At 37.8% G+C, this 26,331-nt stretch overlaps 1 protein-coding gene and 1 long non-coding RNA gene across 2 annotated transcripts; both read right to left on the minus strand.

Annotated features, from left to right (window-relative positions):
• Positions 1–1,004: 1,004 nt before the first annotated feature.
• Positions 1,005–23,126, minus strand: TIMMDC1 (translocase of inner mitochondrial membrane domain containing 1). Its single transcript, XM_059163995.1, has 8 exons — positions 23,031–23,126; positions 22,705–22,912; positions 20,187–20,352; positions 17,302–17,390; positions 16,528–16,595; positions 7,678–7,756; positions 4,163–4,273; positions 1,005–1,158 (listed from the first exon to the last, which is right to left on the minus strand). The coding sequence occupies exons 2-8, from the start codon at positions 22,896–22,898 to the stop codon at positions 1,008–1,010; spliced, it is 858 nt and encodes a 285-aa protein (XP_059019978.1). The 5' UTR covers positions 22,899–22,912; positions 23,031–23,126; the 3' UTR covers positions 1,005–1,007.
• LOC131825091 (uncharacterized) lies at positions 9,908–13,102 on the minus strand. The gene is made up of 2 exons (XR_009351122.1): positions 11,553–13,102; positions 9,908–11,329 (listed from the first exon to the last, which is right to left on the minus strand). It is a non-coding gene; the product is annotated as an uncharacterized LOC131825091 (long non-coding RNA).
• Positions 23,127–26,331: the final 3,205 nt, after the last annotated feature.

Below are 26,331 nucleotides of genomic sequence, written 5' to 3' on the forward strand. Positions count from 1 at the left end.
TGTCAGCAACACTAAGAGAGGAAACGAAGTCAGGCTCCTTTTTTAAAATAATGCGTATCTATTTCTTGTTTGTTAAATTTATATTGTATTTCAAATGGCATAGGAATTCTCTTTTTATTTTATTTTATTTTAAAGATTTATTTATTTGAGAGAGGGCATGCATGAGGAGGGAGGGGCAGAGTGGGAAGGAGAGGGACAAGCAGACTCCACACTGACCATGAAGCACCACACACGGCTCAATCCACAACCCTGAGATCATGACCTGAGTATAAATCGAGAATTGGATGCTCAACCAACAGCCACTCAGGCACCCTACTCACCTAGGCCTGTGATATTTCCAGGACTAAAAGGCACCAGGGTTTTATCACAGACCATGTGCCTCACCTGGTTTTTTCCTTTCTCTTCCTAGTGATTTCTAGAATATTCTTCTAAAGGGCTGCAAGAATAAACATACAACCTACAGAATTCAAATCCAGTCTTGGGAAATTGTAAATTTACTGTTGTAAAATCCAGGGAAAAGAATTATGTATTGATTGATCACTATAGATACAAGGTCAAATATATAGATCAATCACGAAGGACGTAAGTGTGTATTTAAATGTAAAGGTAAGTAAAGTAAGCATACAACAGCTCAATTCTTGAGGCGCCTGGATGGCTCAGTGGGTTAAAGCCTCTGCCTTCAGCTCAGGTCATGATCCCAGGGTCCTGGGATTGAGCCCCGCATTCAGGCTCTCTGCTCGATGGGGAGCCTGCTTCCCTGCTCTCTCTCTACCTGTCTCTCTGCCTACTTGTGATCTTTGTCTGTCAAATAAATAAATAAAATCTTAAAAAAAAAAAAAAAACAATAGCATAATTCTTGGTTAAAAAAAGGTAAGAGCAAGTCATTGCCACTAGAGAAGCCAACATTTACATCTGTTAGCAGGCTGACCAAGGAGAAGCCTAGCCATTGGCATTCAATGGACATAGATCCTTTCAATTCATCAATGAAAGTCAAGTCCAGAACATTTTCAGTCTTTGTCTTGTTTATTTGTTGACGAAGGGTTTCTAGGAAGATTTAGCAGTGCTTCAATTTTCTGGACGTCATCTTTGGATTGATTTTTCTGTAACCTACTTTCAATTTCTTCAGGGAGGAGCTCAGTAAATTGTAGTCTGGCTTTGCTGTAATAAAAGAATGAAAAGAATATATCATGTACTGCTTTGTTTTTTAGTTCTTAGATTTTTTTTAAAAGATAGTATTTATCCATTCTCCCTTGTGCCTTATGAGCAAACATTACTCTTTGTACATCAAAAACAACTACTTCCTATGCTCTCCTAATCTGTTCCACTCACAGGCTGACTACTATTATCACATCACCAAAATGGACACTGCTGTGGCAGCAGCAGCTTTGATTCCTAAAATATTCCAGAGTTCCTGCAGGGATATCATGCAAGAACTAAAGCACCCCCAGCTCAAGTGTGAGCCTTGAAAACTGGCTGCCCTCTTGCCCTCAGGGCCAGAGGCAGGGCAAGGGGCGGGCGGAGCTGATGTGAGGCCCCCTGCCACTCCATCACCTCTCTGTTTCAGATGTTAAAGGAACTGCACAAAGGCTGTAACAATTTCAATATGGAAAAGTCAGATGGGACAACACTATAGACATATATTTACAAAGAGTTAAAATCCAATTTCCAAATAATACATCAGTTCTTTTTCTAAATCTAGTATTAGCTTCTTCCTTTCTTTAAGTGATTATCAAGGTCATCCATGACTTTTTCCCCAACTCTTTATTACAAGGTTTGACCACTTCTTCTAGATCTCCATAGCTAGTTTTCTACATTTTCCACTCACTAAGGCAATTTTTTATATTCTCCCTCTGTTTGACCTTTCTGTAATTATTTTCAAGCTAAGAAGCAGGCATATAGTAAGTTCTTTAACTATGTATTGAATTAGGGTGCCTAAGTGGCTCAGTTGACCTGCCTTCAGCTCAGGTCATGATCCCAAGGTCCTGGGATTGAGTCCCACATCAGCCTTCCTGCTCAGTGGGGAGCCTGCTTCTCCCTCTCCCTGCTGCTCCCCCTACTTGTGTTCTCTCTCTCTGTGTCAAAAATCTTTTTTAAAAAACCTACATATTAAATTACCTCCTCAGTAATACCACATATATATCGTAGACATATAAATATCCTGTAAGTTTTTGACCCTTTTTCCTTCTAAAGTATCTTTCATTACTATAATTCAATTCAGTTTATTGTTTTTAGCCATTCTTGAGATTTTTTCCATCTCTAAATAACTGATCAACTTTTCTAGTTATTTTTCTGGTTTCCTTTTTTTTATTGGGATACAATTATTATCTGTTCATATTTTTCAAAACGTTAATACTTTTCCAACTTTCTGTATCAAATTCAAATACCAATATACTTTCCTTACTTTTCCAACTCCTTTCTCAAAGCTTCCTTTTCTTTAAAACAAAACAACAACAAAAAAGTTTCTTACAACACCTAAAGACCTAGAAATAAACTAATGCTTTCATGCTTTTAATTCTCCACATCACATTTTATGCTGGCACTTAGAATTTTAAGTGCTTTATCCTACAACTTAGATAACTACATATCCCACCTACCCTCTTAATAATCTGGAGAAGAGGAGTGCATGAAACAAATATATATTGAGCATTGTGGTGTGATTCTGCCCTCAGAATGGCTGAGAAAACAAGAGGGCTTGAAGTTAAGTAAAATAGCCAAGGTCATAGAATTAATCAATAGCCTAGTTGGGATTTAAGGTGTGTTTTCAAGGTTTCAGTGCTGCTTAGGTTCTCGTATAGAACCTAAGTCCCTGAACAACTGATCTAGAGATATTAAGAATTTCCATGTGCTCGGGACGCCTGGGTGGCTCAGTTGGTTGGACAACTGCTTTCGGCTCAGGTCATGATCCCGGAGTCCCGGGATCGAGTCCCGCATCAGGCTCCCAGCTCCACGGGGAGTCTGCTTCTCCCTCTGACCTTCTCCTCGCTCATGCTCTCTCTCACTGTCTCTCTCTCAAATAAATAAATAAAATCTTTAAAAAAAAAAAAAAAAAAAAAAAAAAAAGAATTTCCATGTGCATATGTGTGTTTAGCACAAATGGAAGCTTCAAGTAAAAATATGATTTAAAAAAAAAAAAAAGACTTTATCTATTTAACTACCAAAACAGCAGCAGCTTTCATCAGTACACAGGAAGCCAAGCCACAAGAATCCTTCGTACCAGGAGTCCTAGGTAGCAGCCTGTTACGGTCATCTTACAAAAAATCAGCACAAAGTCTACTCTCAGTCTGATAACTGGACCCCAGGGAGTGACTAGATGGCACAGGTCAAAGTTTTCCTCCTCTTCAGTGGCATCCCGTCCACTAACAGCCACTTTAACTACCTAATTCATGTGCATCCACAGCAAGAAGTGGAATCTTTGAATGTAGACACCTAACATGCTCTGTATTGTTCACAGATGCACATGTAACGTGGGATATAACCTTTTAAATAATGCCAAGTGAAATTCACTCATTGCTGTCCATTTCCTTTAAGTAATTTCCCATGCAGTCAAGAATATAGAAAAAGAAAAAAAAATATGCAACCAAGTGAGGTTTGAAATATCTTAACTTAAAAATAAATATATCTAGGGCACCTGGGTGGCTCAGTGGGTTGAGCCTCTGCCTTCGGCTCAGGTCATGATCTCCGGGTCGTGGGATCGAGTCCCACATCGGGCTCTCTGCTTAGCGGGGAGCCTGCTTCCTCCTCTCTCTGTCTGCCTCTCTGCCTACTTGTGATCTCTCTCTCTCTGTCAAATAAATAAAATCTTTAAATAAATAAATAAACAAATAAATAAATCTAAAGAATGTCCCTCATCAGATTAAAAATAAAATTAGTGTCTTTCAGTTTTCTATTCTTTTAATAAAAAGATTTAAAAATCAGATAGTGTACAAGTTGAAGAAAATGAAACACTTCTTTGAGTTTTATTTATTTATTTTTCTAAGTAATCTCTACACCCAACATGGGACCTGAACTCACAACCCTGAGATTAAGAGTGCTTCTCTGACTGAGCCAGCCAGGTGCCCCAGAAACTCATCTCTGTGTTGAGAGGCAGTTTAGAGGAGCTGGGTTGAGAGAGCATCAGGCTGGCTAAGAAAGTCAGATACCCTCATCTTCACATGCTCCTTACCTCTCTTCCAGCTTCAGCTCATGGAGTGCCTTACGATCCTTCTGTGTTCTCTCTTGGACAGTCTCACCATGGAACTTCTGAAATGCCATCAATAGACTTCCTACAGGAGTGCTGAGAGGGAAGTAGAGAAAGCTTTGGACAAAGGAGCCATTAGCCCACACACCATGGGAAGGTTTGCTAAGGCATGAGCAACACTGACTGAGCCACTTCTCCTCTGACAGGTATAGGAACTCTGACAAAGTGTCCTTGTCGAATGAAGAGAAAATTATTAAGGCAATTTCCTTCCTCCTCTTCTAAACGGTAGAGAAAAACAATCACTGCAACATCCTACAATTAACTGGTATAAAAACAACAGGCCTGTAAGTTGGCTCTGTGTTTTATCATGAATGATAAACTGGGAAAATATATAGTTATGACAGTTCTAGTAAGGAGATTTATACCGAAGATTTCTCAGAAGTGAAATCAACACCAGGAATGGTACCGAACCTAGTAGGAGGCAGGAACTGTGGAGGGCATTTTGGTTGGAGGAAGGATACTACTAGCTTCTGGAGGTGGAACCCCAAAACATTCTCAAATTCAGAAGTCTGGCACAACAGTCTCACCTATAATGTCAATAGTTACTATCAAGAAACTGATATAGATAACACTTATTACAATAACAGAAGAGGGTTTGGTTCTTGTATTCTTGAGGAGAAGGAGTTTTTGTCTCTGATATAACTTAAATTTCCACAGACTGCAATGTAAGTAAGCTCATTCAAAAAGGTATTTTTGCTAAATGCATATGTCCACTGACAAACAGATAAAGAAAATGTGGTCTAAACAATGGAGCACTATGCAGGCTTTAAAAAGAAGATCCTGTCACACGCTACATGGATCAACCTTGAGGATGTTATGCTAAGTGAAATAAGCCAGTTATAAAAGGACAAATATTATATGATTCCATTAATATGAAGTATTTAAAGTAGTCAAAATCATAGAAACAAAGTAGAAAGGTGGTTGCCAAAGGCTGGGAGACAAGGGGAGGGGAGATTTAATGTTTAAAGGGTAAAGAGTTTTCAGTTTTGCAAGTGAAAAAGTTCTAGAGATCATTTGTACAAAGTGTGAATATACCTAACGCCACTAAACTGTACACTTAAAATGGTTAAGATGATAAAATTTATGTTATGTGTTTTTAATGACAAAGAAAAAGAAATTATTTTGGCTTCTAATTTCAACAATTTTTCCTTTCAAACTAAGCTGGTATATTAACAACATAACAAGGCGTGCCTCGCTGGCTCAGTCACTGGAGCATGTGACTCTTGATCTTGGGGTCCTGAGTTCGAGCCCCACATTGGGGGTTGAGTTTGTTAAAAAAGCAAACAAAAAAACACAATATAATAAACATGTCAGCAATGGATTATGACATGCTGAATTTTTAAAAAGAATTTTAAAAAAGAATGCATGAATCTACAGTGTTACTTCCTCCTAAAAAGGGGATAGGAAAAGGGAGGGCATAGGTGGAGGGAAAGGGAGTACTCTTCTATTCAAGTAAATGCCAACTAACAAAAACAAAGAAAAGACAGAACAAATCATTTTGCAACCATCTGTGTAATAACTGATGACACCAACAGTTATAATAGATCATTAAAACCACAAGAAAAAAGATAGCTGGAGAACAGGCTATTCAATCTTATCCTACAGATTATTTGTTAATCACAATGGGAAAAAGATACCCTTAGAGTGGAGGAATTTAGTAGATACCAAATGTGGTAGGCAGAATTCTAAAATGGCCCCCCAAACTGTCCTGCCTTAATCCCTCAACTATAAATATATTATACCCATGATTATATTACAAGGGAAAATTTTACAGATATAATTAAGGTTAATTATCAGTTGAATCTGAGTCAATCAAAAAGTAAATTATCTGGATAAACCCTTTAAAAGCAGAGTTTTCCTTGGTGGCAGAGTAGAAGTCAGAGAGATTCAAAGCATGAGAAGGATTCAACATGCTGGTTGCTGGTTTGAACATGGAGGGGGTCACCATGAGAAGGAATGGGATGTCTCTAGAACAGTGGTGCCTGGCTGACAACCAGCCAGGGAACAATGACTTCAGGCCTACAGCCACAAGGATCCTGTCCACAACCTGAATGGTTTAGGAACAGATTCTTCCCCAGAGCCTCCAATAAGAGCCTGACTGACCAACACTGATTTTTGTCCTTGTAAACCGTGAACAGAGAGAGCCCATCTGAGCCCATCTGAGTCTGTAGGTCAGACTTCTGACCTACAGAACTGTGATGTGATAAACAGGTAGTGTTTCAAGTTGCTAAAGTTTGTGGTAATCTGTCACCCAGGAGTGGAAAACTACTGTACCAAGTCATTAAAATTAATTTCATTTATAATCACTGATACAATGTCTCTTGATATGATACATGGAAAAGGAAACAACTTCACCTATATTGTGTTCCTGATGAAAATATTTAACCTAAATCTAATCCTGAGGGGATAATCAAAAAAAACTGAGAAATTTTCGGGGGGGGGGGGGAAGGCAGTGGAACTGTTCTAGTTTAAAGGAATCAAGGGGTGCCTATATGGCAGTCAGTTAAACCTTAGATTCTTGGTTTCAGCTCAGGTTGTGATCTCAGGGTCCTGTGCCTGAGCCCCATATCAGGCTCCGTGCTCGTGTGGAATCTGCTTCAGTTTCATTCTTCCTCTTCCTCTGCCCCTCCTGCTTGTATGCACTCTCTAAGAAATAAATCTTTTCTTTTTTAAATAAAGAAATCAAAACCATAAAAATGATATACAATTGTATCCTGGGTTTAAAAAAATTATTCTAATAATTAAAAATTTTTTTACTATGGACCCTATCTTAGATAGCTACATTGAGTCAATGCTAAATTATTTATTGTGATGATTATACTGTGATATTATCACTGGCAAATATTCATCATTTCATCTTGGGAGATACATGCTGATATATTCAGAGATGAGGAATTATGAGGTCTCCAAAGACAACCAAAAAGAAAAAAAGAGAAAGAAAAAGAACTGTACACACATTACACACATATACAGAGAGATATAAAATGAATACAGCAAATGTTAACAACCAGTGAATGTAAGTGACAAAAATATGGGTGTTCAATGTACTAACTCATTCAACTTTTCTATAGGTTCAAAATGTTTCAAAGTAAAAAGCTGAAGAAGAAAGTTTTTAAAATTTATTAAACTAAACAAACAAAACCCAAACAAAACTTTTTTTTTTTTTTTTAAGAACATGCTTGCTAATTGTTTCTTATTCCTTTTTCCTGCTCCTTGCAAATACCATTGTTCAAATTACAAATAAGTTCAGGTGTCAGTGATATATAAACAGTTTTTACTCAGTGACAACTGTAAGTAAAATCAACCATATAGAGTAGAATTTGAATTTAACAGTCAAAGCCACTGCCAACACAAGACTGAAGACCTAGAAATGAGTGAGATTTTAACAGGTAAGGCATTAATGTTGTGTTAATTTAGAATGAAATTATGTTAACACTTACCCCAGCAAGGCTCCAATTATGCCACCAGCCACCAGACCCTGCAGGCCCAGGTTTATTCTAAAAAGACCTCCTGTGACAGCTATTTTAAAGCAAACAAACAGAAAAAGCCCTGATATTAAATTTTCTTTAAACACTAGAATCTATCTTTTAAGTTTTCCTTCTATAAAAGTGACATAAACCCCTACGTAAGTTTTCTGAACCCAACATGAATATACCACCATGATCTCTTCCACACTGCAGGTTCAAAGGAAAACATTCCTTTTATAAACCTACTTTCTCCATCTGTTCTAGGGTCCAATCTCCTCATTCTCTTCAATGTTTGCCCACCTCCTCTTAAGAATCTGTAATTTCTTCACTTCCACCTCTTCCATTTCTTCCTTCTTCAAGAAAAGCTTTCCCCAAATAAAAACCCCTGCAGTTTATACCTCCCCCCACCACCACAGCCTCACCCCTTTCTTCAGGGCTACACTCCTCAGGCAGGCCTACAGGCGGGCATTTAGCCTACAGTGCCACCTGGTGGTCAGTGTAGAGGTCCTCTTTCCTTCCCACAGGAATGCTCTATGATGTCATTCATTTTCCTCCCTCACTAGGTACAATACAACTAATGCCATCTCAGGTAGTAACATTGTTTTTTTAAAAAATCTGAGACCTATTTCTCTTATTTAAGAACTATTTATCATTTTTTAATTTTCTATGTTTTAAAATTAACAAGAATGAAAATTATCTTTAATTCTATTACCCAGAGGTAGTAATAAATTTGATCTTTTTTTTTCCCAGATGAAACATTTTTAAAAAATAATATACTTTTTAAAAAACCTGTTAGAACAGCCAAAATCTAGGACACTGACAAAACTAAATGGTGGCAAGGATGTGGAGCAAAAGAAACTCATTCACTGCTGGTTGTAACCCAAAAATGGTATAGCCACTTTTGAAGACAGTCTGACAGTTTCTTACCATACGGTTCAGCAATCATGCTCTCTGGTATTTAAACAAAGGAGCTGCAAATTTATGTTCACACCAAAATATATACACAGACATTTATATATAGCAGCTTTGCTCATAATCAACAATACTTGGTAGCAACCAAGATGGCCTTCAGCTGCATAGGTAATAGTAGGTAATGCATAAACTGGCATTCAGACAAAGCGCTAAAAAGAAATAAGCTATCAACTAATGAAAAGACACTGGAGGAAACTTGAATGTATATTATTAAGTGAAAGAAGTCAATCTGAAAAAGCTATACAGTGTTATATAACATTCTGGAAAATGCAAAACTGTAAACAGTAAAAAAAATATCAGAGGTTATCAGAGGTTGGTAAGTGGGATGCACAGGTAGAGCAGAATTTTAGGGCAATGAAAATGGTCTTTATGATGATGGATATATTTGTCCAAACCCATAGGATGTACACCAAGAGTGAATCCTAAAGGAAATTATGGACTTGAGGTGATAATGATCCATCACTGTAGGTCCTTCAATTGTAACTAATATCCCACTCTGGTGTGAAATGTTCATAGTTGGGGAGGCTACATGTAAGTGGGGGAGGGAGTATATGCAAAATCTTTGTATCTTCTGTCCAATTTTACTATGAACCTAAAACTGTATTAAAGGTGGGGAGGGAGTAATGAGCCATACACCAAAAATGGAGTTGGACTCTTTATTATACATAACTATGTTTTCTATGAATAAAGACAATTTACTTCGTTTTTCTCATTCTTGGTGCTTTGTTTCTTTTTCTTACCTGAATGCACTGGTTAAAGTCTTCAGTATAATGCTGAATAGGACTGTATTTTTCTCAAGTACCTAAATTACAAGTGTAATTTAATTTTTTAATCTGTGCTGTATTCCTAGTCTTAGGGGAAAATCATTTAGTCTTAAACATGACATTTGCTGCAGGTTTTTTCATAGATGACCTTCCCTTTTATTCCTAGTTCGTTGAGAGTTTTTAATTCTGAATGTTGGATTTTTGTCAAATGATTTTTCTAAGCTAACCTTAAATTCTTTGGATAAACTCACTTGGTCAAGATATAATCATCCTTATTTGTTGCTGGATTTGGTTTACTAGTATTTTGTTAAGGATTTTTGTGTGTATACTTTTTTTTTTTTTTTTTTTAAGTAAGCTCTATACCCAACATACGGCTTGAACCCACAACCCTGAGATCAAGAGTCACACACTCTGCCAACTGAGCCAGCCAGGTACTCCTGCGTATATACTCTTGAATGATAGTGATCTGTTGTTTTCATCTGGCTTTGGTATAAGGATAATACTAGTCTAACAGAATGAGTTTGAAAGTGTTCTTTCTTCTTCTATCTTCTGGAAGAGTTTGTGAAGGAAATTTCCCAAATACCCGTTGAAGACATCTGGTCCTGGGCTTTTCTTTGTGAAAAAAATGTTAATAATTTAGTTTATTAACTTACTATGGGCTATCCAGATTTTCTATTTCTTCTTGAGTAAGTCTTGGTAATTAGTGTCTTTTGTTTTTTCTTCTTGGTCAGTCTTGCTAAAGGGTGTCTATTTTGTTATCTTTTCAAAAAAGTTAACTTTTGGTTCCACCCATTTTTTTCTTTTTCTTTCAATTTCAATAAATTTTGCTTTAATTCTAATTTCCTTCTGTCTGCCTACTTTGGGTTTATTTTGCTTCTCATTTTCTAGTTTTTAAAGGCAGAAGCTTAGATCGTTCATCTGAGATCTTCTTTTATAATGTAGATGTTTATAACTATAAATTTCCTACCAAATACTTATTTGGGTGCATCTTAGAAATTTTGACATATGTTTTCATTTTCATTTAACTCAAAATATTTCTAATTTATCTTGTGATTCTTTGTGGTCTATAAGTTATTTATAAATATGTTGTTTAATTTCCAAATACTTGTGGATTCCCCCATCTTTTTTCAGTTTAATTCCACTGAAGTCAGAGAAAATATTTTGTATGATTTCAGTACTTTAAATTTATTAAGACTTGTTTTGAGGCCTTATATACAGTCTAGCCTGAAGATTATCCCATGCGCACTTGAAAGGAATGTGTATTCTGCTATTGTTGGGTAGACTGTTCTATAGATGTTGGTTCATACAGGTTGATAGTGTTGTTCAAATATTCTATATCCTTGCTGATATTTCTTCTAGTTGTCCTATCCATTACGAAAAGTGGCATATTAAAGCCTCTAACAACTATTACTGAGTTGGCTATTTCTCCTCTCAATTTAGTGTTTGTTTCATGTATGTAAAAGCTCTGTGCTAGATGCATTTATGTTTATAAATGTTGTATTTTCTTGATTAATTGGTTCTCTTAACATTATAAAATATCCTTCTCTTTGTTGCTAGCATTTTTATATTAAAGTCTATCTTGTCTGATACTGGAAGAGCCACTCAAGCTCTTTTCCCTACTACTTGCATAGTTTATTTTTTTCCATCATTTTACTTTCAACTTACTTGTTTCCTTGAACTAAAATATGTCTCCTGTAGACAGCATACAGTTGATCTTTTTTTAATGAAGTCAGACAATTTCTGCCTATTGACTGCAGTGTTTAATCTACTCATATTTAATGTTATTACTGATATAGCTGGGTTTAGGCCTGCCATCTTACTATCTGTTTTCTATATATCTTATTTCTTTTTGATCTTGTTATTACTTTAAAAAGTTACTTTCTGGGCGCCTGGGTGGCTCAGTGGGTTAAGCCGCTGCCTTCGGCTCAGGTCATGATCTCGGGGTCCTGGGATCGAGTCCCGCATCGGGCTCTCTGCTCAGCGGGGCAGGGAGCCTGCTTCCCTCTCTCTCTCTCTCTCTGCCTGCCTATCCATCTACTTGTGATTTCTCTCTGTCAAATAAATAAATAAAATCTTTAAAAAAAAAAAAAAAAAAAGTTACTTTCTTATTACTTGTTTTATGGATTACCCTACGCTTCTTAATTTATCACAATCTACTTCAGATCAGTAACTGTTTTAGTCCAGTAACATGTACAAAGACTGTTCCAATACAGCTCCACTCCTCTTCCATTTTTGTGCTATTATTGTCACTTACATTATGTATATATGTTAAAACACAACAATACAATGTTATTATTTTACACAATCATATATACTTTAAAGAAGGGAAAACGTTAAGAAAGAAAAAAATAGGTTTATGACTTCTTTTCTATTAACCTACATATTAACCATTTCTAGTACTTTTCATTTCTTCCTGTCAAGTTACTACTTCGTAACATCTCCTGTTGGAAATATGTCCCAACATATTTCCATTCCTTCCCTCTCATTTGTGCTATTAATGTCATATTCAGTTTTAAACACGCTATATATCTAATACTTCGATTTTATTACTTTATATATTATTATTTATGCATTATCTTTTATATCAGTTAAAAGAAAATATATATTTATATAACCTTTAATAATTACTTATACAATTATCTTGACCAATGCTCTTTAATGCTTCATGTAGATTGAAGTTACCATCTGATATCCCTTCCTTTTAGCCTGAAGAATTTCTATAGAATTATGTAAGGCAGTTCTGCTAACAATAAATTTTCTTTCTTTGTTTATCTGCCAACCTCTTCATTTTTGCCTTCAATTTTGAAGAACGGTTTGCTAGATATAGAATTCTTGGTTGACAACTTACTCTTTTCAGGCCTTTGAATGCCATTCTACTGCCTTCTGGCTTCCATCATTCTGATGAGCAACTGGCTGTTAATCTTATTGGGGCATTCCTTGTATGAGTTGGTTTTTTCTTGTGGCTTTTAAGATTTTTCTCTTTCAATAGTACAATTATTACATGTCTAGGTGTGACTCTCTTCATGTTTATTTATCTTACAGTTTGTTGAGCCTCTTTGATGAATGAATTAATGTTTTTCAACAAATTTGGCAAGTTTGTAGTCTTATTTCTTAAAATACTTTTTTCTGCCCCTTTCTCTCTTTTCTCTCCATCTAGCATTCCTAGCAACCTGTTGGTATTTGATGGTGTCCTATAGATTGCTGAGGCTCAGTTCACTTCTCTTCATTTAAAAAAATTCTGTCCTTCACGGGCACCTGAGTGGCTCAGTCAGATAATCATCTGCCTTTGGTTCAGGTCATGATCTTAGGGTCCTGGGATCAAGTCCAGCGTTGGGCTCCCTGGTCAGCAGGGAGTCTGCTTCTCCCTCTCCCTCTGGCCCTACTCACCACTCATAGGCTTACTCTCTCTCTCAAATAAAACCTTTAAAAAAATTCTGTCCTTCACAAGAGACAATCTATATTGATATTATCTTCAGGTTCACCAATTCTTTTCTGCTACTTCAAATATAATGTTGAACTCCTCCTCTCCAGTGAACTTTTAATTTCTATTGTTATATTTATCAACTCCAGAATTTTTACTTGATTCTTTTTTATAATTTGACTTTACTGACATACTCTATTTGATAAGTCACTGTCATCAAACTTTTATTTCTTTAAAATGGTATGAAGGGGGCGCCTGGGTGGCTCAGTGGGTAAAGCCGCTGCCTTCGGCTCAGGTCATGATCTCAGGGTCCTGGGATCGAGTCCCGCATCGGGCTCTCTGCTCAGCGGGGAGCCTGCTTCCTCCTCTCTCTGCCTGCCTCTCTGCTTACTTGTGATTTCTCTCTGTCAAATAAATAAATAAAATCTTTAAAAAAAAAAAAAAAAATGGTATGAAGCCTTTTGCCTGCTATGTTCAACAGATGGGTCCTGTCAGAGACAGTCCCAAAGACTGCTTTTTTTTAAATCCCATCTTTGCGTGTCTTCCAATTTTTTTGTTTTTGTTGAAAACTGCATATTTTAGGTAATAAATTACAGCATCTCTAGAGTTAGGACATCCTTTCAGGGGATGGCTATAATTCTTTGTTTATGTAACAACTTGCCTGGACCAATTCTATGGAGTCTTTTTTTCTGCAGACTACAGCCACTAATGCCTTTCTTTAATTTTTATCTTTATGCCTGGCTTCCTAGGCATCATAATGGCTTAAGCAGTCATCCAATGAGTCATCAGAGGTTATGCTTAAACATCTCAAGTGAGTAAGGTTTCCATCCCTTGCCAATGTATCTGTGGTTGAAGAATGCATTCAAAGTTTATAATCTTTTCTGGCTTTTTCTTTTGGTGTCCACAATTAACCATTACAATGAGCTAAAGATAAGCAGCTTACTAGAACCCTTACCAGTCTCTCCTGAATTTGCATAAATACTTACACATGTGTGCAACTTTCCAAGTGCTAGGAATAAGTGGGATATTAAAGACTTCTTGGGCTGTCTTGTTCCCTAGATATCCCTGTTAAGATTCCATCTCCTCTGCCAGGCTATTCCTCACCTCAAATAGTAACAAAACCTCAGGTTAGGTGTGTGACATTATCCTTCCCTGTTGCAATTATTTTCAGCAATACCCTTGGAATTTTCTGATCTCTGCTCCAAATAAACCCAGCCACCTTAAGCAGCAAAAGCTGATTCTCCAACCTATCCTTGTGAAATTTCTGCAGCATGGAGCTGTGGGTTAGGGGGCACAGACTCTCTATGTTCTTAATGAGACTCAGTATAAATTCTTGGATAAATGCTTACTGATCAGTTGGGTCCTTGTGGTCAACTTCAAGCATCTTTAAATGGTTGTTTTTGATAATTCTGTCCAATTCTATTATTGCTTTTTGTAGAGAGGATTTGCCAAGCTTCTCACTCAGCCATTCCAGATGTCAAATATACATTTATAAATGTCCAGATTGAATGCCAAATAATAATAATGAGAGGAGATATCCTTGACCTGATTCTGACTTCAGGGGAAATTACTTTATGCTACACCATTAAGTTCAATGTTGGTTGCTGGTATGAGATAAAAACTTCTATTGTATTAAATGTGTTTTTCTATTCTTATTATTTTTACTAATTTTTAAAAAGATTTTATTTATTTATTTGTCAGAGAGAGAGCGAGTGAGCACAAGCAGGGGGAGCAGCGGTAGAGGGAGTAGCAGGCTTCTTGCTTAGCAAGGAGCCTGATGCAGGACTATTTTTACTTATTTTTACACTCAATTTACATTCAAGAAACATCTTTCTACTGTACTCTGCATCAGAGAGTTGTGAAAAAGGCAAAGACTTTCTCTGATCAAGTAAGTCATCTAGCAGAGAAGCAAAACAACAGCTGTAACATGTTATAAGTGCTTCAATTAAAGTATTTACAGTAAATTATGGGAACACAGGGGAAAGACACCTAAAAAGAGCCAAAGATAAGAAAATAGGGGCTAGAAAGGACCTCTAGGGAAGCTGAAGATGACAGATGAGTGTCAAAAGTAGGTCCAATAAAAGCTGAACAAAATTGTCTGTGGGACTGGGAAGACAGGTTCAAGAAGATGAACCAATACATGTAAAGCAAGACTATGCTGGGTTTGGGAAATCAGGGTGGAGCAAGAGCAATATATGCGGGCCAGACGAAGAATCAACATTAAAATGATGGGAAACTATGGAAGAAACTCAAGCAAAGAAGTGTTACAATCATATTCATATTTCAAAAATGGCAACACTGGAAGTGGAGCACATGAAGACTAGAAACAGGGAAGACCAGACAGAAGCAGTGGGAAAAAAGAGGAGCTGAGGGTCCATATATATTAAAGGAATATAAATGATAGAACTAGAACTTTGGAAAGCGAGGGATAAAGGGCAGATGCATATCATTGCTTAGCTTTGTTGCTGTTGTTGTGGTTTTTGTTTGTTTTTTAATTTAACAGGGTAGAAGATAGAGAACATAACAGAAGGGACAAGTATGGAAGCTGGAGGAGGAAAACAGTTTGGTCTGGATACAGGCATTTGAGTCTACACAGTACCCATGGAAAAATGGCTGCAAGTTAAAAAAAGGGAAAGTTTGAGCTGCTTCCATGCTATTAATGCCTATTTCTAGTTTTGTATTTTAAAATGTTTCCACTCAACTGTTAAGCTCAAATTATGTGTATGTGTGTTTGCCTGTGTGTATATACATATATACAGAATACATGTATGTGTATGTATAAACACAAGGAGAGCATGCACCCCATAAAGAGCACAAGTGATAAAGCAAATGGGCTAAAATGTTAACAACAGTTGGGCCTCCATATATAAAGGCTATATGGTGTTCCTTGTATTACTTTTATTTTTAAAACTCTCTGTAAGCTTGAAATTAATTCCAAATTAAACATTTTTTAAATGTTATGTACACTATATGTATGTTTTTGTATGTGAGAGAATGTACACGAGTTAGTTAGTGCTTGAGTGTATATGGCACTTTATTCGCATTTCTGGAAATAACATTTCAATATTTTTTTAACGTTCATTTTAAAGAGTTCATATTTACCAGAGGCATAGAGCTTTAAAATAAAATCCAAGCTCTTACATGAAAAATCTGATCCCTTTCTACTTCACTTAACCAATCTTATCTCAAAGCCACTCTGTCCCTCACTCACTATGTTCCGGTGGTATTATCCTGCTCTTGAGAAACCTTTCTTGCCTTAGTGCCTTCATCCTCAATGTTCCCTTTGCCTAGGCTACTCTTTTTTATAGGGCTTACTTCTTTCCATTTTTCACACATCAGCTTCAATGTCACCTCCTCATAAAAACCTTCTCTGATCACCCTGACCATCCCACTGCTTCACCTATTTGCTACCTTTTATCACAGCAACCAATCTCCCCAACCACATTAGATGGTAAACTCCATGAAAGCAAAGACTTTTTCTGTTTTGTTCACCAAGTACACCAGAGCCAAGCATAATACCCTTCATATATTTTGCAAGAATGTTGAATGAGATGTGATAAGAAGCTAACCAAAGAATTCAGTAGCTCTTATTTATAAGTCCTTAAATATTTTCCAGACCATATTTGAGAAGACTGAAAAACACAAACAAGAACAAAAATGTCTTACCTCCTGCAATGACAAAATGGCTTAGGGCATTTTTATTTCGGTATACATTTAGACCAGTGTTGACTGTGCTGGGAAGAAGGGAGAAGGAAGAAAACATAAAATTTAAAGTATATTCCCCTTACTTACTTACTTTTTTTTTTTAAGATTTTATTTATTTATTTGACAGAAAGAGATCACAAGTAGGCAGAGAGGCAGGCAGGGGGTGGGGGGAAGCAGGCTCCTTGCTGAGCAGAGAGCCCAATGTGGGGCTCGATCCCAGGACCCCGAGATCATGACCTGAGCTGAAGGCAGAGGCTTAACCCACTGAGCCACCCAAGCACCCATAACCCTTACCTTCTTGACCACAATTTTCACTAAAAAAGTGCCCACTATGTCAATTCCTGGTCTTAGTCTAGGCCCTGTCAATATGTTCCAGATTACTAATATGCCTATGGATTTTCTAGGTGATCCGCCTTCTGGTCAGAAGAATGAGCCAAAGAACAGTCAAATTTCTGGAAAAAATACTCACTTAGAAACAGAAATGTAAAGAAGAGTTTTGCAGAATTTCTCTTACTTAGAAACTTTGTACCTATTTGGATAATAGTAGATTTCCACCCATGGATGCAAAACTACATTTGGCCTAATCTTTTACACAGAAAGATAAAAGTTCTTGAGGTGAAGGGTATTATCAATCACTTTCACGTGGGTACTTAGTTTTTAAAAATCCCACTTGCTCAAAAGATGTGCTCCTAAAAGAATACCGAGAGCCTTTGTCATGATTCAGAGAGCACTTACTTGAATATAGTCACAAACACTGTAGTTCTCCAGCTCCAGCGCCAGCCATACCGGATGAAGCCTCGTGTGGCTGCACGATGTGCAGATTGCTAAAGGTAACAAAAAGGCTGTGAGGCTCCAGAACACCCTGGTACCTTCTTTATTCTGAAAATGGGGCAGAGGGATGTTGGCTATGGATTAGGCAGGGAAACCTAAACAGAGACATCCTATAATCTCTAGAAATATCATTGTTTAAGTGGTGAAGCTAGAGTGAAAGTCCCACACCATTCTATTCCATCAGGAAATGGAAAAGGCACTAAGAATTACCAGTGTCAAAAAAAAATAAAAAAAAGAACTGCCAGTGTCAAGCAAGTAATCTAACAGTGAGGCATAAATTGACAATCTATATGGTAAATGCCATGGTAGATATAAAGCTAGTGGAAGACATGCTTTTTATATTCAGGAAATCTTGGGAAAAAGAAACCATAAAATTAAAAAGCACAACCAACTAAATGGTAAATTAAAGGGAAAGGACGATAGTAAAATAGATAGGCAGGAAAGGAACAGAGAAAGTAAAGAGAACAGATATTTACCGTATATTTTCTATGTAAAAGTTGCGTTAACGTATTACCTCATCTAATCTTTACAACATGTTTTTCAGGCAGGTGCTTCAGTTTTTCCACACACCATGGAGCAAGTCTTGTGTAATATTCTAAGGATATGGTCTAGACTTTGAGAGAATTCCCAAGTGGATCCTTAACTACTATATGATGTTGGGCAAGTCAAAACTCTCTGGAGTATCAGGATGGATGGACTCATGGCTTTATGTTTTGTTTTCTGTCGTCTTGTTTTTTTTTTTTTTTTCCAAGATTTATTCATTTATTTTAGAGAGAGAGCATGTGAGCAGGGGGAAGGGCAGAGGGAGAAGGAGAAAGAGAATCCCCAAGCAGACTCCCTGCCTAGCACAGAGGCCAACACAGGCCCCAATCCCACGACCCCGAGATCATGGCCTAAGCAAACACCAAGAGCCAGATGCTCAACTAACTGAGCTACCCAGGTGCCTCTGAACTCATGGCTTTTAATAGGCGGATAAATAAATAAATAAATATAAAAGTGTGTATGAATATGTGTATAGAAGTACAGATGAACACACACATTTCCCAATTTTGTCTACTTAGTGTCCAAAAGCCATGATAACTCTATAAGCAATGAGCGTACCCAGCATCAAATCTTAGTTTTTAAATACCATTTTTCCACTAAAAGAAACTAGAATGCTTTGGTGATAACTAATTCTGGAGCTGGTGCTGGGAAAGCAAAAGGTGAGCCAGCAACATGCTGCTATGCTCAAAAGTAAACATATGTTCAAAGAATGATGGGAACAGATCAAAAAGACAAAGGAGCTAGTTTGAAGGTCTCTAACTGTCCAAATCTAGGTCAATTTGAGCTTCACGATAAATAATGGTAATAATGGATTATGAACCTATAGACTAAAGTAAGAATCCATGAGTCTACACTGATACAAATAAATCATAAAGAAACAAATACAGGAGGAGGGAAAGTTCTTCCTTAAAGCTGACTATTAAAAAATAAATATAGGAAAGATGGAATTAGAAAATAACCATATAACAACCACCACAGTACTAACTCTTCCAGGTAAGAGTAATCACTGAATGCTAAAAGTAGAGCACAGAAATTTGTGGAAAAATAGGATATTTACATAGTCTCAAAATATCTTATAAGTACCCATAAGAAACTTACTAATTACAAGGGGGAAAAAAAAGTAATCTTACAGTGGATAAAACTGGCAAAGACCATCTCAACCAAGTGCCTAAAGTATATATCAGTAAAGAAACAAAAGATACTATGTGCTCCTGATATAATGTACTAAGAAAAAACAACATCAATTCTAGGATGTTCTTGATAAAACTCACACCTGAAATCTAATCATGAGGAAAACGCTAAACAAATCCAAATTGAGAAACATTCTACTAAACATATAGCCCACAATCTTAAAAAATGTCACAATCAAGAAAGTTAAAGAAACTGTTCTAGAGGCATGCCTAAAGAGGCATGAGAGGCAAATTCAACATCTGATCCAGGACTGAAAAAAAAAATTATTTACTTTTCAAATAAATTATATTAGTGGGCCGACTACCAAAACTTACATAAAGTCTGTAAATAAGATAAAAGTACTGTATTAGTGTTAATTTCCTAATCTGGATAATATATTGTAGTTATATAAGAGAAATGTCTTTGTTTTCAGGGAAATATATGCTGAAGTATTCATCATGACTATACCTTACTCTCCAGCAGTCACAAATAAATAACAGTATGCATTATACAGAGAATGATAGAGAATGATAAAGCGATAAAATGTTAACATTTGAAGAATTTGGGTGAATGGTAGAGAGGAATTCTTTGTACTACTTTTGCAACTTGTCTAAGTCTGACATAATTTCAAAAAACCTCAAAACAACCCTCAGAGCTGTAACTTCCTCACTTATACAACAAAAACTAATATATACAGCAGAACTGATATACAGATCTAACAAATGAATTAGCACTGCAGTTATAAATGCTAATTATTGTTTTAGTGTGAACTACTGTCCTTCATGGAGGCTCTGTGAATGGGGCTAATATGCTACAGCTAACCTTGATGATTTAGCGAGGGATTAGAAATATATTTCAGGAAGTAAAGCCATGGTGGTAATCCCTCTGAAGATAGGAACTGTGGTCTGACAAGCCATGTGTATGCACTTTAGCATTAGGACTTCCACTGTTATTAAGTATAGACTTTGTTTCTCTACTCTGACATAGTAAACCCTCCCAACCCACCTACCTGAGTAAATTTAAAGTAAATTGCAAACTGCTGTGCCCTCAAATACTTTGAGAATAGCAGTACTTACCACAGCATCAAACCGGTTATGATAAATTTCTGCTTGGCTCTGCTCAACATACCGCTGTTTAGCATGAATAAAAGCTGGTATTCCCCCATATGCCCAGCCAATGATGCCTGCTGAAAGTGCCGCCTTATAAATATTCTCAAGTTCCTTTGAAGTTCTCTGTTGTTCACTAGGAAGGACATCAGAAAGACAATGTTGTTTGAGATCAATTTATGGATACTGCTCTCCGAAAGTAGTTCAAGATTATCCCAATACTAACATCACATCTTTCATCATGGGCAGAATCTTCTGATAAATTAAATCTTCCGATGAATTAAATAGCATGGTTGTATTATAAGTACCTCAAATCTCAGCCAATTTTAATCTACGCTGTTAGAAATTAGGCTATTAGTTGATTACTCTTGGAAAGACAGTGACTAGAAGGGGCACAAGGGGAGCTTCTGAAATGCTGCTAACAGTCTCTCAGTATTGGTATAAAGTTTGTGAAAATTCATTGATCAATATACTTATGTATATTTTTCTATGTGCATACTATATTCCAACAGGTTTTTTTTTTTTTTTTTCCCCCTAAGGTGCTTTTATTAGAGGACTATTAAACTCAACCACATCTCTGGAAGCAGGAAGAATCTATAAGCTGGATCCAAAGATCAGTGTTTTCATTTTTGAAATCTTTAATAAGGATTTTATTTATTTATTGAGAGAAAGAGAGAAAGTGCATGAGCACAAGTGGAGAGAGGAGAAGGTGGGGGGAAGAATCTCAAGCAGATGCCTCATTGGGTGCAGAACCTGACCCAGGGTCTTGCTCCCACAAGCCTGAGATCATGACCTGAGCCAAAATCAAGAGTTGGACACTTAACTGACTGAGCTGCCCAGGTGCCTTGTCAGCAACAATTCTGACATCAGAATCAATGAGTCTTTACAGTTCCTGCATCTACAAGAGAAATCTAATTTCTTAGAAAACTATAATTCTTCTACTTATGCCAATAGGAAAAACTCCAGTAATTTGAACCCTGTATTTACCTTTTATAGTGAATAAGATAAAAAACATTTACCTAAAAACTGGTATATGGTAGAAGTCAGAAGAGAAAATATAAAAGAGCTTAAAACTTAACAAGCCAGATGTATATGCTTTGCCTCCTTTTTGTTCCCTGAAAAATTCCATGACCTGGATGATATTTATCCCCATTTTGCTGATATGGAAATAGAGGCTCTAAGTCCTATGGTTGGCCCAAACAGCTAATGAAAAATTAAGAAACAGCATAGTGGTGGAAAGGACCTAAACTACAAATGGTAACATGGTTGTGGTTCTGGTTCTGTCACCCACTGTTAAGTAACCTGCAGCCAGATCACAATCTCCATAAACCTTATTTTGCTCATCTACAATGGAGGGGAGCGTGGAAATTACACTGCATTACCTTCAAATTTATTTCAGCTTCAGCATTCTGTGGTTTATAAAGCTGGTCAAAAGAACCCTCTTCTATTATGCACTACATAGGATCTTCCACATGTATCTCAACTATTAGAAGGAAGAAGGAGAAAGGCTGCCTTGTTGTCTTTAAAATGAAGATGAGGGGTGTCTGGGTGGCTCGATGGGTTAAGCATATGCTTTTGGCTTGGGTTATGATGTCAGTATCCCCAGATGGTGGCCCATGCTAGGTTCCCTGTTCCTCCCTCTCCTTCCGCCCCTCCCCCTGGCTCATGCGCTCTTACTTGCTCTCTCAAACAAATAAAATCTTTTTTAAAAAAGATGATGAAATCTCAAGAAAGCAAGTAAATACGATTCTGTCAACAATCTCACAATCTCAGCAACATCATAAAACTTCAAAGTTAATTTAACCACTGGATAACACTGTAGTATGGTAATACACTCCATGAAAGGGCAAAATTTTCACCAGTAATTGATAAATGAATAAATGATGAAATGAATGAATGAATGAAGTATCCTGAGTTTTTCCACTACCGTAAATTCAATGTGAAGGGTTATCCTTTATTCTGAAATAACCTTATCTGTTAATTCAGCTAGTATCTTTTTTCATAAAATGAGAAATTAGTTGCTACTATTTTTTATATATTCCTTATTTGACAGAATAAAAATTTTACAGGTCTCTTTGCATCTCTTCAACCTTCCTTTTTTGGAGAGGAGCAGGGGTTATGGCCACAAAGTATCAGTTTGGGATAAAATGAAATAAGAAAAAGAATACTGGAGCCGAATCTTGCAGATGTGGATTCCAGGGTCAGTCTGGACACTAATTAGTTCGGCCCAATTCTTCTAATTTGTAAAGCCAGGGGATTACACTAAAACTATAATCCCTAAATATCCCTAAGAGCTGGAACATGGAATTATTAAATTTGTCCCCGTCAATCATCACAACTACCAAATGACAATGTCAGGATACAAGCCTGGGATACAAATATTACAACGCCAAATCTTATTTAAAAATAAGCCACATCCAGGGGTCCTTCACCCCAAGATGGGGCACCTCTTCGTAGTCCCCTCCCCACAGACCCTAGGCACTTTTACTCTTTGACAAACAGGTCCCGGAGGCGGTCCCATCCGGATTCCGAGTACTCGGGCTTTGGGACGTTAGAAGACAGCTTCTGATTCTCCGCGGGAGCCTCCGAATCGGCGGCCACAGCTCCCGCAGCAAAAACCCGAGGGAAAGGACTCAGCTGCCTGCAGAGGAAACTCTGTGGCGCTGGCCGCCGCACCTCCATGGCCTTCTCCGAACCTGCGGAGAGACACACACTTGGGTTCTCAGGGCTGCAAGGCCTCCCGGAAACACGGTGGGAGGACAGTAAGGATAACCGCAGTAATAAGTCGGTGAGCACCCATGCACTACGCCCCACCTAATCTGCTGCCAGCCTCGTCGCCACAGCTCTGGACATCCTCTTCCTCCGTGCGGGTGCTCACTTTGGAGGACCTTGGCTACACGAGACAGGAAGTCCCACCCCTCACTGGGGCAAAAGCCAATGGGCGGGGAGATGGCGGAGCCCTAGTCAAAATACTTCCGGGTGGAGGCGGGACGAACCCCAGCGGTGTCAGCCCTACCCGCCCTCCACCCCGGAAGGGAATTGACAGCCAGTAGCCACCTTAAGCTCTGCGCCGGCCCGCTTCTCATCTGTTTTCTCTGGGTATCTCTCGGTCTCCTGGGCCGCACAAACCGGGTCTAGGGCAGGCTCCAAGCGGCCAGATGTTGTCACAAGCTGAAGTAATCTAACTTATTTAAAACTCCGGAAATTCCGCACGAATGAAAAAGAAAATGCAGTATTCAATTCTAGTGGAGTGGGAAAGGGAAAGACAATTTGCACAAATACAAGCCCAACCTGTCACCAACGTGCTGAGGCCTCCCGGCCGGGGAGGACACCACCCATAGTCTTCAATTCTGGTTTCTGGAAAGAACCGTGGCATTGAAGATGGGGCTTGGTGCCAGATACACCGAGATTTGCAGAACGCTTTTTTGAAGAATCAGCTTTGGGTGGTTCTTCATAAGATGGATTTTACTCCCTTTAGTTGATATGCCTACTGTTGCTAGAAAAGGCAGGACAACTTATGGAATTTCTACCAGGTGTTTTTCTTTGATAATCCAGCAATAATATCAGTGCAGCTTCTGCTAACATATGCTTTGAGGTATAGTTTTTATTAAAATGCATGCATTTAAAATATTCCCAAACTGGTTTGTGTAACTTCATTTTACTGGCAACCAAACATAGTCTGTTATTTTTTGTCAGTCCCTACCCCTCCTTTAATCCTTTCTACAAATTCAAAACTGCTAAACTCTTTAGTAGAATACAGCAAATAGAATTTTGGAATTGGAAAAAAAAAAAATTTGGAATTTGAGAAGACCCAGAGGAGTGACTGACTACAGGGATTACCTTAATTAATGACAGTCATCTGGGTAACAGGATTAGATTAACTCCCATCATAGCACTTACTACATTGCACCACAACTTCCTATTTGCTGATGTGTCTTAGTAGACTAATTCTGAGTTCACAGACAAGGTATATTCACCTCTGTAGGTCCAGAACCTAGCATTGTGTCTGGCAGGTACGCTGGTGAATGAAGAATTTAGATCCCTTTACTCCTGGCTTTGACTCTAGGTTGCTACTTATCCCATATAGACACCGGTGGGTACCAGGATAAAGTCCCAAGGCCTGAAAGTCCAAAAGAATGGCTGTGAAGTCTACAGTCTACATGTAGAAAAAGTTGAATGCTTGTGATGATTCCAGAATAATTCTGGGATGAGGGAGGGCTTGGAATTGTGGAGCAAAGATGTTGGGCAGTTACTACTTAAGTCATTTGTATACAACTCAAATGTCCCCAGGACTCACTACCCCATAGATACAAATGATGTCATATTAACAGGTAAATTTCACTAACTCCAGAGCTGCCTTCTCTGCTTCTTTGGTTAACTTTGGGAGCCTCATTTGTAAGGTTTTGCCATTTAGTAGTACCTCAAGAAGTCCCCAGACCTTTTGTAACTGCTCACTGTTGCTGCTATTCTATCTCAGTTCCTCAGTTCCACCTTCTGTCACACTCCTGCTTCTCCAAGTCCCCAGGTCTTACTTTTTCTTACCACTAGAGAAATACTTTCCTTACTCTGTGATCTGGCCTTTTTGAGGGGTCTCAGAACAACGCCGAGTCAAAACGTGTTATGAGGTTTGCTTGGATTATTGTTTAAAAACAGCTTTCTCCTTCTTGCACATGCCTTTGCCATCAGAGTAAAGGCATCAAGGAGGGATTTCACTGTAGTCACCACACTATCTGGAACCACCATTCTCCTATCCTCAGCCCTTGTTGCTGAGTTCTACTCATGGAACTCAATTAACTTCTTCCTCCATTGTGAACTTTCTCTCAGGAGTCGAAAATTTCCCTTTCCCTGCTAGGTTCACCAGATACTGCCTTGCTATATATGTTACAGTTTCTTGTATTACATGTGACATAAACTGTTTTCATAAGTAGAAAAAATGAATTTTTAGAACTCTCAAGAACCACTTCACTTACTCATCCCACAAAGCATAACTCAAATTTTACCTCTATGAAGATTCCCATCTGCATTAGATGGAAATTTCTTCCTCCTCTGAACTCCAAATTCACATTGTCTGCAAGAGTAACTGGCCTTATGATTAAGGCATCATGTCACTTTAATCACATTCTGCCTGTGATGCCTCTCATATTGTTTTTTACTTTATCATCTCAACTACAGAGTCCCTTGAGGTTAGGGAGCCTGTTGTAAACTTTTTTTCTTTTAATCTCCCACTGTTTGTGCATAGTAGATGCTCAAAAAGTATTTGATAAATATTGAATGATTTGTCTTACTCACAGCACTTTATCTCTGGATGCAGTAGGATTATCTTAACTGATGGCATATTTAGATGAATGAGAAGATGGATTTTTGTGTACTTCTGTGTGTTCTTGTTTGTAGTCAGTGTAGGGGTCAAGGGTAGGGAATTACCTCTTTGGAGCCGAACCAAAGGAACCCATTAAACTTTTTTCTCTTGGGAAGCTCAGCCTGAGAGACAGAGTATGACAGTATCTGGAACTGCCCATAGTAGCACTCTAGAGCAGTCCAAAATTCTTATTGAGTTGTAGTTCCTGGGTTGCTCTACTTTCTATCCCTCTAGCTCTAGGAATTCTGTTTAGATTCTTTGAGATGCCCTCATATGCTTCTAATAAGTTCTTTTGCTTTAACTAGCTGGAAGTTTCTCTTCCTGGCAACTAGGAGAACCTGAATGCCACAATAAAGTAAGGTGAGACACTAATGATGTCATACAGAGGATACCCTCCAGATAAAGAAAGGAAAAGCATTACTTGTGTTACCCATGTATCCCACTTATTCAAATAAACTATTCTTTTTTCTAAGAAAAGTATGCCCTTTAGCACTCTGAGGAGGAAAGGTGATGTGGGACCCAGCCATGTTTTTTATTTTTTGTTTTTAAGATTTTATTTATTCATTTATTTTGCAGGGGTGGGCAGTGCTTAGGGAGAAGGAGAGGCAGAGAATCTCAAGCAGACTCCACACTAAGTGTGGACTCAATCTCAGACCATAAGATCATGACCTGAGCAGAAACCGAGAGTCAGATGCTCAACTGAATGAGCCACTCGGGCACCCCAAGACCTAGCCAGCATTAACAACAGACAACAACATG

The sequence above is a fragment of the Mustela lutreola genome, chromosome 2 (assembly GCF_030435805.1).
Source record: "Mustela lutreola isolate mMusLut2 chromosome 2, mMusLut2.pri, whole genome shotgun sequence".
Lineage (NCBI taxonomy): Eukaryota > Metazoa > Chordata > Mammalia > Carnivora > Mustelidae > Mustela > Mustela lutreola.